Source organism: Oryzias latipes, chromosome 14 (genome assembly GCF_002234675.1).
Source record: "Oryzias latipes chromosome 14, ASM223467v1".
NCBI classification, from domain to species: domain Eukaryota; kingdom Metazoa; phylum Chordata; class Actinopteri; order Beloniformes; family Adrianichthyidae; genus Oryzias; species Oryzias latipes.
In genome coordinates this window covers 13,840,369-13,855,539 of record NC_019872.2, presented here as the reverse complement: position 1 = coordinate 13,855,539, position 15,171 = coordinate 13,840,369, and the positions used below count along the sequence as shown (strand labels likewise).

General features: G+C 40.7%; 1 protein-coding gene across 7 annotated transcripts in view; it reads right to left on the bottom strand.

Moving 5' to 3' along the window:
- LOC101167142 (ryanodine receptor 1) overlaps window positions 1-15,171 on the bottom strand; it is a 55,909-nt gene that overhangs the window by 35,635 nt on the left and 5,103 nt on the right. For all 7 annotated transcript variants that reach the window (XM_020708883.2, XM_011483492.3, XM_020708881.2 and 4 more), the window contains exons 2-37: window positions 14,251-14,370; window positions 14,065-14,163; window positions 13,898-13,918; window positions 12,273-12,347; window positions 12,087-12,165; window positions 11,880-11,992; window positions 11,696-11,795; window positions 11,519-11,615; window positions 10,441-10,515; window positions 10,207-10,363; window positions 9,966-10,130; window positions 9,755-9,876; window positions 9,467-9,653; window positions 9,248-9,383; window positions 8,690-8,785; window positions 8,420-8,538; window positions 8,215-8,348; window positions 7,441-7,682; window positions 7,168-7,360; window positions 6,866-7,082; window positions 6,613-6,717; window positions 6,437-6,540; window positions 6,272-6,355; window positions 6,025-6,184; window positions 5,765-5,912; window positions 4,945-5,150; window positions 4,692-4,866; window positions 4,404-4,612; window positions 3,948-4,306; window positions 3,740-3,869; window positions 2,235-2,395; window positions 1,953-2,115; window positions 1,784-1,870; window positions 1,455-1,681; window positions 940-1,378; window positions 328-867 (exon numbers count right to left, since the gene is read on the bottom strand). In XM_020708883.2, coding sequence (XP_020564542.1) covers window positions 328-867; window positions 940-1,378; window positions 1,455-1,681; window positions 1,784-1,870; window positions 1,953-2,115; window positions 2,235-2,395; window positions 3,740-3,869; window positions 3,948-4,306; window positions 4,404-4,612; window positions 4,692-4,866; window positions 4,945-5,150; window positions 5,765-5,912; window positions 6,025-6,184; window positions 6,272-6,355; window positions 6,437-6,540; window positions 6,613-6,717; window positions 6,866-7,082; window positions 7,168-7,360; window positions 7,441-7,682; window positions 8,215-8,348; window positions 8,420-8,538; window positions 8,690-8,785; window positions 9,248-9,383; window positions 9,467-9,653; window positions 9,755-9,876; window positions 9,966-10,130; window positions 10,207-10,363; window positions 10,441-10,515; window positions 11,519-11,615; window positions 11,696-11,795; window positions 11,880-11,992; window positions 12,087-12,165; window positions 12,273-12,347; window positions 13,898-13,918; window positions 14,065-14,163; window positions 14,251-14,370 — 5,844 coding nt within the window. The remainder of the gene's footprint in view (window positions 1-327; window positions 868-939; window positions 1,379-1,454; window positions 1,682-1,783; window positions 1,871-1,952; window positions 2,116-2,234; window positions 2,396-3,739; window positions 3,870-3,947; window positions 4,307-4,403; window positions 4,613-4,691; window positions 4,867-4,944; window positions 5,151-5,764; window positions 5,913-6,024; window positions 6,185-6,271; window positions 6,356-6,436; window positions 6,541-6,612; window positions 6,718-6,865; window positions 7,083-7,167; window positions 7,361-7,440; window positions 7,683-8,214; window positions 8,349-8,419; window positions 8,539-8,689; window positions 8,786-9,247; window positions 9,384-9,466; window positions 9,654-9,754; window positions 9,877-9,965; window positions 10,131-10,206; window positions 10,364-10,440; window positions 10,516-11,518; window positions 11,616-11,695; window positions 11,796-11,879; window positions 11,993-12,086; window positions 12,166-12,272; window positions 12,348-13,897; window positions 13,919-14,064; window positions 14,164-14,250; window positions 14,371-15,171) is intronic.

Sequence of the window (15,171 nt, the reverse complement as noted above, 5' to 3'; positions counted from 1 at the left end):
GTTTTCAAGTCATTTTTAATTTTCAAATGGGTTGTTTAGATTTAGAGTAGCATGATGGTTGCACCACAAGCATGTTTAAAACTCGAAAAGTTAGTGAAACAGTAGATTACACGGAGAAGAAGTATTCAAGATGAAAAATGAATTACTTTAATGCACGTATCTTGTTCTATGACTTCACAGACACGCTCCCCTTTCACTCCCGTTTAATTTTTATAACTAAAAGTACAGCAATCATTTATTTATTGACTACAAAGTTTGAGAGAATCACAAATGCCTGCATTAGAATAAATGTGTTTTGTCCTTCACCAAAAAAGTAACTGGTCGTACCTGTAGTTTGACAGACTCTGGTAACTTCATCTGGAAAAGGCCCTGTTCTAAATGTTCATCCTTAGCCTCCCCAGTGGTTTCAACAGGCTTCATCTCCTTTTCTGTTTCTTCTGCTCCTTTCTCACCATTCAGTTTGTCAGTTGGATCTTCAACTTCATGGTGTGAGACATCAAATGCTGCCTCGTCTTCCTCATCATCCATTTCTTCTTCCTCTTCGCCCAAACCATAATTTTCAAATTCCTCTTCTACATAAGTCTCCTGCTTTTCCTCTTTGACCTCTGGCACCCTTTGCGGCTCCTTTTCTTCGGTTTCCTCAGCAGACTCCTCCTGCTTCTTGGGATTAAAGACATTGGGCTCAATCATTTTCAGGATGTGTGTCACGTCGTCATCGTCAAACACCCCCATTATAAGGAGGGTGCTGATGAGTTTCAATATAGGAACGAAATGAAACTCAACACTGCCTCCCACGGGATCTCTCATGGCTTGACTCCCATCTTGCACTGCTTCAATCAACATATTGAGAGCTTTGATTTTTAGCACCTAGAAATACAAAAAAATGTCAGTAAATTCTGTTGGACTGGAAAATTGTCTGTAAAGGAGTTACAGACTTACCTGTAAGGGAATTATTGGACTAAGAGTGTAAATGTCTGGATTTGTTCCCACAAACCCAACAGGGGAGAAATGAAGTTGTGGGCGGAGACATGTGGTAAGGCCAACTCCTGGGAGAGCATGAGATTTGGCAGTGTACAGAGTGATACTACGTGTTTCACTAGTCATGGGAACTATGAATTCCTTGTTTGTTCCCAAGCGGTTCCGTTTTGCAGACTCAAGGTGCATGCTGATAAGCAAGTCATAGAAACCACTCCTCATTGGGCCAGGTAGGTAGGTGTTCTCTATGGCATAGAAAAGCTGTGATTCATCCACGTAGCTGCACAATGCATGCGCCACACGGTTGTTCCCCAAAGCGCACACTGAGCCGTACAGCTTGAGAGTATGATAGTGGAACTTAAGTAAGTCCATTCTTTCAGAGAGCTCCAGGATGTCAATGCATCTATACAAAAAGGAACTATTAGATTTTCGCAAAAAACAAAAACGTCTCTTGAATTAAAGAATTACACTGCTTCTACCTGTTTTCTTCTGGGATGTGGAGGGCCATCATGGTGAGAGGATCCTGACACTGCACCATCCAGCCGAGGCGCTCACTAACACGGCCAGTCTCCGGAGCCAAGAAATGGTTGGGCATTCGGCTCCAGATAACTGGAGTTAGCATCTGGACATCCAGTCGTGGAGGACATTGAGGTACAATATTTTTGCGTTCACTCCGGAACATAGCAGCTGAAATTGGCATGATGTTCTGGCATGAGAAGAAAGACAGGAAAACATACAGTTATCATTGCTGCACAGCTTGTGCAAAAACGATCAGTGCTAGAAACTAAAGTAATTCATGATATCTGACCTTTAGCTTGCCAAGTTCAAACTGGACCATATTCTGATTGGAAGGCAAAACAAAGACAGCTGGGAAGAGTTTCGTGTTTGGCTCCACCTGAAAGAAACAAGCACTGTTACTTTAAATGAACAGGACTTCATAAGTGATAGAATTAGTAGCTGGCTAAGAAGGGTGTCACCTGATAAAATGTGTTTATCTCTTTTCCATTTGCTGTGAAAGTCATGAGCCCTGTGTCCAAGTCAACAAGACATCCAATGACAAAGTCTTCCTGACTGACACGGGTCTGCTGGGAGCCGCTGAACTCCCCTGCCCACACCATGTAGCAGTTGCTGCGCTTGATGCTAAAGAACACACCAATAGATCAAGAATTGGAGCACCATAGCTGTTTTGGAGTCAGAATATCATTTTTTTAAGAGAACTTGAGATTTCTTGTCCTCTACCACACAAACAAGCAACATACCTATCATGAATGTTTCCTTTATCGTCACCAACAGTGACAGTGACATTTCTCACTTTGCTGAGGTCAAAGTGAAGATCATACTGATGATAGTCAGGAGTGATCCAGCCTACCCACACACCCCCTGGTTCTTGACCTGCGAAGATCCTCACCGAGTAATAATACTGGAAAACAAAGATGGATGGGAGAGATTAAAATTGCATAAAGATTTTCCACCTCAACTAATCAATGTGAAAAATTACGACCACAACCAAGCAAACTATACTTTAAAGTAAGGATGGGTATCGTTGAGGTTTTAACGGTACTACTACTCTTATTAATACTGCTTATCGATCCGGTATTTTAACGATACTCTTATTGATACTTTTTGAGGACGAAAAATAAATAAATATATAACAAATTAAGAACATAAAGTGTTTTATTTCCTCATTATGCAACAACATTGTTTTTTTAACAAAACATTTTACTTTACACATTTTTCCAACTTGAAAAGTAAAATACATGAAAAACTAAGTTATTTACAGAAAAATGAACAGCAACGTTTTGACACATTGCTGTCATGATGCAAATATAAAACAAATTAAATAAACTGTTTACTCTAAAATAAAATACACTTGCACAGGGCAACATGGTGGAGTATTCAGGTAGATTACAGAAAGTTGCACGTTCCTCTTTTTTGTTTTTGAAAGTTCTGCATTTTGTGCGTGATTTGAACTATAACAAACACATTCATCTTTGCTATTAATTTGCTTTTTCTGTGAGTCCTGTGTTCAAACTTCAAGGGCTTCTGGGGGAATTTCCATTGTAATCATTTCTATTATAAACTGCATGCGTTCTTGAGTACGTGACGCGACCGCCTGCCGGAGAATTTTGTTTTTGGGGGGTCCCGACACCGCGACTCTTGCTGCTTCATCACAGAGGTGATCAAAAATCCCACACCGTCACAGCTCTACTCTAGAGCGGTTTTATAACACAGAATCAATCACTGTTCTTCTGGTGGAAACCTTTTATTACTGTTCTCCTTCACTCCGTAACACCAAACATGAACATGAACGCACCCCCAATAGTTGTGCACACTCTCACTCACTCTCGCACGGCGCTCCTTCCTCTTACACACGCAGCGTGCTGACACACATACACCAACTCATTCTACAACACCTATATAGTTAGTTAATTAGTGGGATAGTTAGTAGTTACTGTTATCTGTTAATAAAGAATACTGCTTTGTAATTATGAATGGATTTTGTGTTCGGCGGCAGTGGTCACCGTCACACAGCGACTTCTGCTGCTTCATCACCCACACCATCACAGCTCTAGTTTATATCTTGTGGGACACAGAAAAAATGTGACTTCTCCACCGATAGCAGAACCGTTGAGGTCGGATCTTCCTGATACTGGGGTCTTGAAGAATGTTGCCCCAGGGCTCATTCAATACCGGGGCTCTGTATCCATCCCTACATTAAAGGCACATTATTCCAAACAACAGCAAATCTAAGTAGCAGCCCTACTGTTGTTGTGTTGAGGATGATGTCCATGTCATCCCTGTCGTCTGGTACAACATCCTCCATTAAGCGGGGCAAGGTGGGAACAACAGGCGGTGGTGTGATTAATGCAGCCTTCTTTGCCTTGAAAAGGAATCTAAATAACAACAACATTTAAGCCTCAGAGCTTTGAAAGATTACAACGTTTCCTTCATCGTTATGAGTAACTACATACCCTCTCTTCTTGCTTTTCTCAGTAGAAGCATCCTTCTCATTCTCTCCATTCTTGAAGGCAGGGGTTTCCTTGGGCACAGATGGCTCTTTTTTTTCCTCCTCTTGCTCTTTGCGAGATGCTGACTTCTTGAGTATCTCAAAGTCAGAGTCTGGGTCTACCTCTAAAACTTCATCTTCTGGCACTGTCAAGGCACGGGTCAGAAGTGTTGTACCAGCAGGGACTTTAAAGGTTTCATGGAACTCAATTGGCATGCTGAGTCGTAGAAACAGCAGATCTGTGTTGGCATTCTGAGACCCAAATGTTTTGTGGGTCACCTTGAGACAAGGAGGGGTGTCCACTGTTCCATCAACACGTGACACCTAGAGATGAAAACAACAGATCAACGGTCAAATTAAAAACATAAAGCTTCTGGAAGAAGAAATGAAGAAAGCACTATGAGAACAAATGCATAAATACCTCAATATGAGGATGATCGGTTGGTGTAATGATAAATTGGGGAAGGCTTTTGCTAAACCACATAGTAATATCTCTTTTCATGTTGATAGCAAAAGGTTCAAATCCTTCTTGCAAACCGCAGATGGTAAAATAACGCAAACTGCTGACATTCTGTCCCAGGTTAATTCTACCAACCTGGGACATGCCCAGACTGCACACGGGAATGAAACCTAGTAATATTTAGCACAAATGTAAGAGAAAATAATCCAGATTGGGCCTTTAACAATGAACGATGCTTTAAACACATACCTTCTCCTATCTCAATATCTTTAAAAGCCATCTCTGAGCCAGAATCGCTGATAAGCATTTCTCCGTTGAGTGTAAACATGATGTTCATCTCCACAAGGTCAATCATACATCCAACCACATCACCTGACTGCCACTGGCGGCCAAATGGCTCATTTCCCACATGCCAACGCTGAGCCTGTAAAGATAATGGTTAAAAAAATTGGATTGCAAGCCTCTGAGGTCAGCAAGTTTACAGATTATCTCTGTTTCTCACCTTGAAGCCATTGAAGACGTAGGCCAACTCATCTGCACCGAGTTCAGTGTGTGCGCAAACACTTGGCCTAGCCCAGCCCACTCTCATTTCTCCCACAGTCACAGCTTCAAATTCAAAGTACCACTTTCCCTGCGTAACAGCAAACGACTTTTCTGCTCTGAACAGTCTGATTTTATCCTCTCGAGAGTTGCCTGCTCCATGCCCACCTATATGATAGAAAACAGTGATGAAACCCTAAAAAAACATGGATTTAATCAATAAATAAGAAAATCACTTTTTCAGCTTTGCTCATGTTTGTAGCAGTTGGTTTTAGGAGATAGGCTCACGAGTTTTTCTGTGAGTTTCGTGATGTTTTAAATCTATACTATACGTTGATGAAGCCATCTATTTTCTGAGTACAAAAATACTGCAAGATGTCAAGTTGAGTGCAAACCAAAAAAGGAAAACTGAGTAATCTCATTCTGATCCAGGTTTGTGATGTCACAAAACCCTACAAATGGTAATGCTTCCTTTTACAGTTCAGTACTTACAGGGTATTTAAGTCGTACTTATAGGGTACTTTTGTCGTACCTACTGGGTACTTTCATGGTACTTGCTTTATATCTAGTTCGACAGTTAAATCTCCATAGTTAACAACCAAAACAAGTCATGCGTTAATTCTTATGGTCTTGTGTGTTTGTGCGTATGTTTTTTTAATTGGAATTATATTGTTACTTTAAATGTATGTAACAAAAGACTTTATTTTCACAATGTGTTCTATCTATTCGCCAATGGTGGTTAAATAATGGTGCCTTCTGTTGGTTCATTGGTGCAAACATACTGCTCTCCTGGTCGGGTGGCTCTATGTTGTAACCGTAACCAATGAGAGTGCGAACTGCTGCACAGACTGTCTCTCTGTTGGTCTTCTTAGTCTTTTCATCCAGCAGGTTGTAGGGCACCAAACGTGGATTGCGCTTGTTCATAATGTCCTGAAGAAAGTGCAGTAACAAACACTGAATGCACCATATATCAGAAAACACTTTACGTTTATTTATAGTATCACCTAGATCCCAGATGGTTCTATCAAACCAAATATGGTACCTGACCAATACTGTAAGTCCAGCCCTGGCGGACTCTGTCTCTTGCCCACACATTGTGTCCGTTTTCTGCCAGTCTCTCCACCAGAGTGTTTTGATTGGGGGTTAGCTTGACATGATTCAGGTCCAGAGGTGCTGGCTTGTACCCATTACTCTGCATGTACCTAAAAATTGTGTTTTATGATAGAATTTGACCTACAGCACAAATATTATCAGGAGAAATAATGTAAAGAAGTAATATTTTTTCTCACGTTTTGGGAAGCTTGGTCCTTTTCAAGTTTTCCTCTGCTTTCTCATCTCCCATACCGACATGACAGCCAAGAGCCAGCAGAGTCCTTGGTAAGAAACAACACAAAAAGAGGTTCTAAATGATTAACATCAATGGCCAATCCTGTTATATAAGGACTTAGACATACTTCAGTGTCTCCCCTGACATTGCTAAATTATAGTTCTTTTCTGGTTCAGGCAAACTCTGAAAATCCACCAGGCAGGGGTGGAGCTTCTTGTTGTCATCACGAAACTACAAAGCAAAACAGAAAATAAAAATTGTACACTGTTTGTAGAAAAGATGGGGAGCACTGAATACACCCACTGGTCCAAATGTCCATCCTTGTTCAATACGGGTAACAGCCCACAACTCGTGGCTGTTTTCTGCAAGTTTTTCTCTGATGCGCTCCAGATGTGGAGGAAGAACAATCTGAAAGACAGAATTAATTCGGTGTGGGTAGAAACTTAATACTAACAACTTATTATTCATCCAAGGTTTCACGATACTTTTTTTTGCCATCATCCCAATTATTTGTTCCTTTTCTGAGACATAAGTCTATGAAAAAATTAGGGTTTACCTGTATTGTGTCCACAGGGCAAGGGGTGAAGGCTGTGTGTGAAAGGGACTGAGTTGGCCCGAGCAGATTGCGGATGCCATTAAAGTCATGCTTATATTCCTTGATGGGCTCAATCCGCAAACGGTCTCTGGGCAAGACTGCTTCATAGCATGGAGCATAGCCTGGAGGTGGGAGGAATTTAAAATCCCCATGGCGTCCTCCAAGGAGAAATCGCAGCCTTGCATATGAAGGGGAAAAAGTGACATCAGTGATTTATTAACAAAAAAAGGAAGGCGGTTCTTGTGTAAGATAACCAGTCCTACTTGATGCCTGCAGAGAAGCTGACCACTGGGAAGAACAGACCGTCCAGGTTGAAGTTTTCAAACATTCCCTGAACCGGCTGTCCATTAATCCGGAAGGAGATACTGGGAACGCTCAAATCCAAACAGCAGCTGACTACATCGTCTGCCGCAAGAGTGTGCTGACTGTGAGAAGCAACCAGACGGGGAACACGCCCTGCATCCATGTATCCAGAAACCAAAAAGCTTCAGTAGGAGAAAACAAATATAAAAGCACTGAAGTCAAAGTGCATTTACCTGACCACAGATGAAGTCCATCAAAACTGTAGGAATGGAGGTCATCCCCAACCCCATTGCCCCCCCAGCCTTCTCCACCCCCAGGATAAGGACTGTAACCTTCAGTCAGTGCCCAGCCAACTCGTAGATGGTACGGCTGAGCAGTGAGGAAGGGCTCTATGTGATCCACCATGACCTCAAAATACCACTTCTTGTACTGAGTGGATCCTTCACAGGTTCCGAGGAAAATGTTGGGTCTCATGCTAAAAGAAACAAACAAAATGTAAACACAAACATAAACAAAAAGTCTATCCTGTCCCGTTACAATTAGGAAAGACCCACTGACTTCAAGAAGCCAAAATTCCTAATACTCAGTCCTGATATTTGTCAGAATAACCATTTTGCTCTGTTACCATTTTTTTGTACATATTCCATAATCCTAATTCTTGCCTCAATAAAAGCAGGTGGTCTCACGTCGAAGGGGTCGAAACATTTGATTGAAAGATTTTTTCTGAGCCCACTTTCAAGTGGTAGCGGTATGAACTTCCAACAAGTTCACTTCTGATTGGCAAGAGCAGTTGCCATAGATATGATGACTCAGATGGACTTGGACTTATCCCCACTTACTGACGTCTTCTGGTGGCATCCATGTTGCATAAAAAATAGCGACTGAAATGACTTAATTTTATTGGAGCTGGAAGTAAGCCGTTTTCTGTGAGTGATGTCACTCTCAGTCTAGTTCTCATTTGGAGTCAATGGGATGAATGGAGCGTCTACGCTTCAAAATAAACCTACCTAGTTACATAGTTGATGATACTGGTCTGCAGGAGGAGATCGCGACCTGGGAGGAGATTCTCCGTGATGAGATTCTGGTTGGATCTTACAGCAACACCGTTACACACACAGAGAGAGCACAACACATCCAAGACCTAACAACAACAAGCATCCATGAAGATCAGAAAACTTCAACTGCATAATCAAATGCTTGTTCTTATCTGACCTTGTGGTTGCGCCCATGCTTGTCCAAAAGAGAAATGATTGATTTGATGTGATTCTCCTGGATAATGTTTAGAACCTCTGGACTTTCAATGAGAACACAATATAAAACTTCCAGGATTCCTGTTTCAGAAAACACAGCATAAAGTGTAAAAACATACTCCTCATTGTTTGTATTTAAAATGCCCCTTGAGAACATCCGTTCCACTGTCATATTTAAATGGACTCTTTAACACTGAAGAGGCAAACAGAGAAGAGGCAAAGTCGCACAGACCTGACGAGGCTTCCAAACGATCCAGTTTACTAACAAGCCAGTCCAGGTTGTCACAGAAAAGAGCACAGTTTGCTCGATTTCCTCTGATCAGAGAGGCTTCATGATAGAAGATGAGGAGTAAAGATCAATAATGTAACAACATAAATTGTGATGATGCAACTCAGAAAAGGTTAAAGACCCACTCCGATGAAAGTAGTGTTTTGGGTGTTTTTAACATGCCATTTTTCTGATGATGGAGGACATATTTAAAGAAAATTAAGCTTAAAATTGCATTTCTGAGCATCTCTTTATTCAAATCTCTGTGAATCCTGAGCAAACGAAAAAATGCTGTTGGAAAAGGAATTTTTTTGTGACAGAATATACGCTGTGTGGGCTAAAAGCTCCCTGCTCCGAGCTCTCTGCAACTGGGAGGGGTAGAGGGGGTGGGGTTACACCAAAACAGCATTATCAGAATTAAAAGACTACTGGAAGCACTTTTAAAAAAGTTTAAATGAGGATCAGAGTGGGTCTTAAACTCATAAGAAACACAAATGTAGTTATATAAACAACTGAACGTACCTAACAATTCATAGAGCAAGTTAACGATCTCTTTCCATGACTCAGCAGCTTCTTCTCCAGCATACTCTGAGAAGTGGGCAGCTGTGTTGTACACATTGAGCCGATCAATACAGTCAAGAACCAAAGTAATCATTCCCTTAAAAAGCAATAAAAAAAACTCTTAAACTACATCCAGCATTGTTTTTCATGAAGAGTATGTTCTAATTTTCGCCAACCAACCTCCTCCTGGAAAAGGTTCTGTCTGTTCTTGAGGGAACGAAGTTTGAACTGTTTATCTTCATGCTCCAGTTCCTCCTCTGGGGGACGAAAGTAAAATATGAGGTCCTGCAGTGAAAGTGCAACAGCGTCCATAGGTAGAGATGGGGCATTGGCTGATTTATTTTTCCCACTGAGTGCATCCAGACCCCTGGAGACATGAAAACAAAAGCGAGGACAAAACAACTGAACAATGAAGGTTTCAAAAAGAAAAATGTGATATTCATCAAAAACTATAACACTGAAAAATACTTGATGAACTGGTTAAAGAGGCCCGTTGTGCTGTAAATCATTCTTGCAGCTTGAGATTCTTCAGTCTGAGATCTGGCAACTGTGAGGGCGTCATCCATGTGACCTTCTTTATGGAGTATGGCCTACAGATTCAATACAGATGTCCGAATGAATTTAAGCTGAAAGTTAACACTCACATGCATACTTTAAGAAGTGCATTATTTTTCTGAACCTTTCGCTTTAGGGGCCCCAAGCGCGCAGACTTGGCATCAACAGCTGCATATGTAAGCCAAAGGCCCGTTGAAACATGTTGAACAAAGCACATGGACTCTCCATACTTAATCTCAGGTGTCCCCATGCCTTCCACATCCCTCTTCTGTGTTACTTCAATTTTCTCCTGGAGTTTTACACAAATTGCATGTTAATTGCTGTTTATGTTGTGCAAAATGTCATTAAAAATACACGATGATGACCTTAGAAATCCTGAAGCAGAAGGCTGACATCTTGGAAACAGCTTTCTCAGGGTCCACCAGCAGAAGTCCTTTCTCCTCGTCCAGACACAGGTACCTGCCTGTTGTTATGTGGCGTATCCGGAAAGATTGGCCCCATTTGATGTGACCTCCGCTCCAACTATCATATGGCAGAAATTTAAAAATCTTTGTCATTCATAACATTAAGGGTGGCAAGGAAAGGATCATGACACTCACGCAATGCGCAGAGGCTCGAGTCTCCATAAGGACCGAGCGTGACTGCACACAGCTCCACCTTCATACTGAACAACTCTGAAAAAATAGAATGAAAAAAATAAAATAGATGTAAGTTCGGTATAACAAAAACATGTTATTTTTGATTATTTTAATAGGATGGGCAATTGATTTTGTCCCTATGCATGACTTTATTTTGTAAAGTTTTGCTAAATCAAAGACCCAAATCACAGCAGTGATGCAGCCTCTGGATGTTTCTCCCTATAGTTTTGAGTCATGTTACAATTAATTTACCTCAGGGCTGTGCTAATAAAAGCAAAAGAAGCATAGCCCATTAAGAAAGGTGGCAAAAGTCCTGATCTGTATTTTTTTAGATTCTGGTTGGACAATGTTTTTGGTAGATCTCCTCATTTGAATTAAAGCCAATCTTAATGTGTGTGGAGTAGGCAACATGTCACAAAGATATGGCAACTGCAAGTATTTTCAGACCAGGATGGTTCAGGAAAACTCTGTGTGAATGGGTACAGGTATTTGAAAAAATTAAAGGAGTAAAATCCTCAGCAATATTGTGTTTGGTCTCCTTTCAACCTGCACTCTAAGCAACTGATCTAAACTGCCTGGAATTGTAGCACAATTCTATCACCTGCTTATATGAAAAGAGGATTGCCTGAAAAGAAAAATGGCCACAAAAAAAAGATAAATGCCTTAGAAGGAATCACCTAATGCCAGTATCAAGAAAATCAACAAAAGTCATTGGTGTACCAACAATCTTATTTGTAATGCTTGTAAAGCAGCAGTGGTGTGTGCTGAAGTTTTTCTGCAATGAAGAAAAACAAAGGCGCCATTACTGCACATCAGTTACAAGGCCACATGTGTTTTTAGCATTTCAAATACTGGCAAAAAAGCTGAAATAGCAAGAAGTTTCTTTTTATTCTCCCCAGCAGTGTTGACAAAGCATTCAGATCAGTTATTTTGATGAGGACTAAAGTTCTCTAGAAAACACTACTAGGAAAACAAAACTGGACAAGGATAAAACTGAGAAGAATCGAATTGCCCATGTGCTAATCGAGAAACCAGTTACCTGCGCTGGTCGTCTCCTTGGTCAGCTCCTGGGATGGCCAGGCACTCATCCATGTGACCATGAAACAGCCTGAGCACGTACCCTCCAGTAAGGAACCCTGTAAGACAGTTGCATTTTTAGACTTTTAATTAATTCTTAATTATTTATGTATAAATTTAGCAACAACAATCAATGGACCTTCAGCTAGTTCACATCCAGACATGACAGGAGTCATGGTCCACAGGGTTTGCATGAAGGAGGCGTCCACCATCAAGTCACCACTTGCATATGATAGATGCTAAATATGAAGCAGAGGATAAAACAGGTTTGAATGGGTAATTAAAAGAAATCTCTAAAAATATTGCTGTGTTGTTATTGTTACCAGGTATCGCTCTGAAGAAACACTGACGAGAATGAGGTCATCTCCAACCCTGACCTTCTCGCCTTCAGACCTTTGCTTGGAGGCTGGATGTATTGTCCACCAGCAGGCTTCTCCTAGAATGGCCACGTGGATTAAGAACAGGTTTGTATGCATCTGCCTGTCTGTGCCAAATGTGTCAGAGAGTAAAAGGTAAAAATTTGGAATCACCTGTAGAGTCTTCCTGCAACCCAACATCAAAAGCCAATTTATCTGTCAGCGAGCGCGAAGTCGTCAGACAGCTCAGGTACTGTGAAGGCAGGAACAAGTTCAAGGGTGTAAAAATCATTTATAGTTGATTATGGTCAAAGGACATTGAAAAAAAAAAGTTGTCAGTGTGAATATAACTTTGCGCACCATGCTAGAGTGGGTGTGCTTCAGGAGGATGGCATGTCCGTATAATAGGGTTCGATGCCCCCCTCCCTGTGACGACTGGTGAAAAACATCAAGGTAGTCAAATGTTAATTAAAACATGGGAAAAATGTGCATTAAAAATGTTTTCCACAGGTTTACTGACTGTAAGACTGAAAAATTGTTGTTGGTTTTTTTTTTTTGTTTTGTTTTTTTGCTTATGAATTTTGGCATCATATGTGAGTTGTTGTTTTTTTTATCACAAACTCCCAGTCTTTAAGATAGTATTTCTTTATTTCCAATAAATTAAAAAGTATAAATATAATATAATTTATCATACACACTGTATACACTCATTGGCCACTTAATTAGGTACACCTAGTACTGAGTTTGACCCCTTTTTGCCTTCTGAACTGCCTAAATCCTTGGTGGTATTGAATCAAAAAAGCAATAGAAACATTCCTCAGAGAGTTTGGTCCCTTATTGACATGACAGTATCACACAGTTGCGGCAGATTTGTCGGCTGCACATCCATGATGCGAATCTCCTGTTCCACCACATCCAAAAGGTGCTCTATTGGGTTGAGATCTGGTGACTGTGGAGGCCATTTGAGGACAGTGAACTCATTGTCATGTTCAAGAAACCAATCTGAGATGATTCCAGCTTTATGACATGGCGTGTTATCCTGCTGGAAGCAGCCATCAGAAGATGGTACACTGTGGTCTTAAAGGGATGAACATGGTCAGCAACAATACTCAGGTAGGCTGTGGCGTTGTAACACTGCTCAATTGGTACTAAGTGGCCCAAAATATGCAAAGAAAATATCCCCTACACCATTACATCACCACTACCAGCCTGAACCGTTAAGACAAGGCAAAATGGATCCATGCTTTCATGCTGTTGATGCTAAATTTTGACCCTACCATCTGAATGTCACAGCAGAAATGGAGATTCATCAGACCAGTATACGTTTTTCTAATCTTCTATTGTCCAGTTTAGGTGATTCTGTGTGAATCGTAGCCTTGATTTCCTGTTCTTAGCTGACAGGAGTGGCGGCCTATCTTGTCCCATATGGCTCAAAGCTGGACGTGTTGTACGTTCAGAGATGCTCTTTGGCAGACCTCGGTCACTGTTACTGTTGCCTTTCTATCAGCTGGAACCAGTCTGGTCATTCACCTCTGACCTCTGGCATCAATAAGGCATTTCTACCCACAGAACTACCGATCATTGGATATTTTTTTTATCTTTTTTGGACAATTCTCTATAAACCCTAGAGACGGTTATGGGTGAAAATCCCAGTAGATCAGCAGTTTCTGAAATCCTCAGACCAGTCTGTCTGGCACCAACAACCAGGACATACACAGCCACTTAAATCACCTTTCTTCCTTACTCTGATGCTCAATTTGAACTACAGTAGATGGTCTTGACCATGTCTACATGCCTAAATTCATCTAGTTGCTGCCATGTGATTGGCTGTGTAGACATTTGAGTTAACGAGCAGTTGGACAGGTGTAGCTAATAAAGGGGCCAGTGATTACAATTTTACAATTTGCAAAAGCATAGCTATTTTTGTGCTAAGTGCTGTAAGACAAAAAGTGGACTGAAATGTGTGATTTAGCAAGAAAACTTACCCATTTATCCAAATCAACTGCCTTCATTTTGCACATTAAAAGAGGGATACAAGCAAAAAAGGAGAAAAAAGAAAGGTTCATCTTAGTTATCAAATCAACTTACTCTTCCTACTTAAAAATTGTTCATTTTAAACACCAGAATTGTATCTACTCAGGTTTTCCTCTACCTCATCTACAGAAGAGTTGGATAGCATCTCCTGCAAGGCTCTAACAGACAGAGATTGCTCCAAAATGAAGCAGCAGATAGCGAGGTCTGGAGGAACATTCTGAAACACGGGATGGTGCAAGTCAACCAGTGATCAGAGACAATGGAAATCCTCAAAGGTGACAGATGACATATGCCTTTCAGTAACCTGAGCGTTGGAGGTGGTTTCAAGGAAGCACAGCCGATTCCCGAAGCCTTCACATGACAGACACACTTTGATCTGTTCTTTAAGAATGGATGCTGTGCACTGGAGCACCACCTGATCGTCCTGAAGAAACAACACAAGCCACAAGTTAGAAGAAAGAATGGTTAGTATGCGAACATAAAGAAGCACATAAAAATACAACGCTGACTTGAATTATTTCATCGAACCTATCATACATTTTCAACATTAGTGTGCTGGAAACAAAGTTCATCAAAAAAAAGTCTCAGTGAGAAATTTTTTGTAGCTCTTTCAGGATCTCACTTTTTATTTTAGCAAAAAATGCTAATTTAGTTCTTTTTTTAAAGCAACAAGTCTTGTTTTTAAACATTTATGTCTATTTTTACATATATTTTATTTAGGAACAATACATCCACCAGTAAAACCAGCCTTCATGACTGGAGCGGTTCTCTTCATTCACCATTGGATTTTTGCATCATCAGTCTGAAAAGAATTGAATTAAAACAGTTCTTTTCATGTATTTGTGCCACAACTTTACATGTATTCATTTCAAATTGGGCTTTTAGTTAATCACCAAATGGGTTTAGCCTCATGAGCCAAATAGGTGATTCCTCAGAGTGAATTTTAATTACATGAAACCGATCCTAAATAGAATGAAATGTGTTCGTAAACCAACACAGTGTTGCCCATCTGCTTCAAATGTATAACTCTAACATGTTAGAGTTCACAAATTAGACTTTAGCTCAGAGGTAGATAATAGATTGCAAATCATTTTTGGTGCCCTTTACATTGCAACACACAAGGACGTATTTCCATAGTTGGTTAGCTTCATTAGCTGTCCAATATGACACTGAATAGTGGTCACTTTGCGTAAATGCCACTACATTTATAAGCATAGCCTTTTTG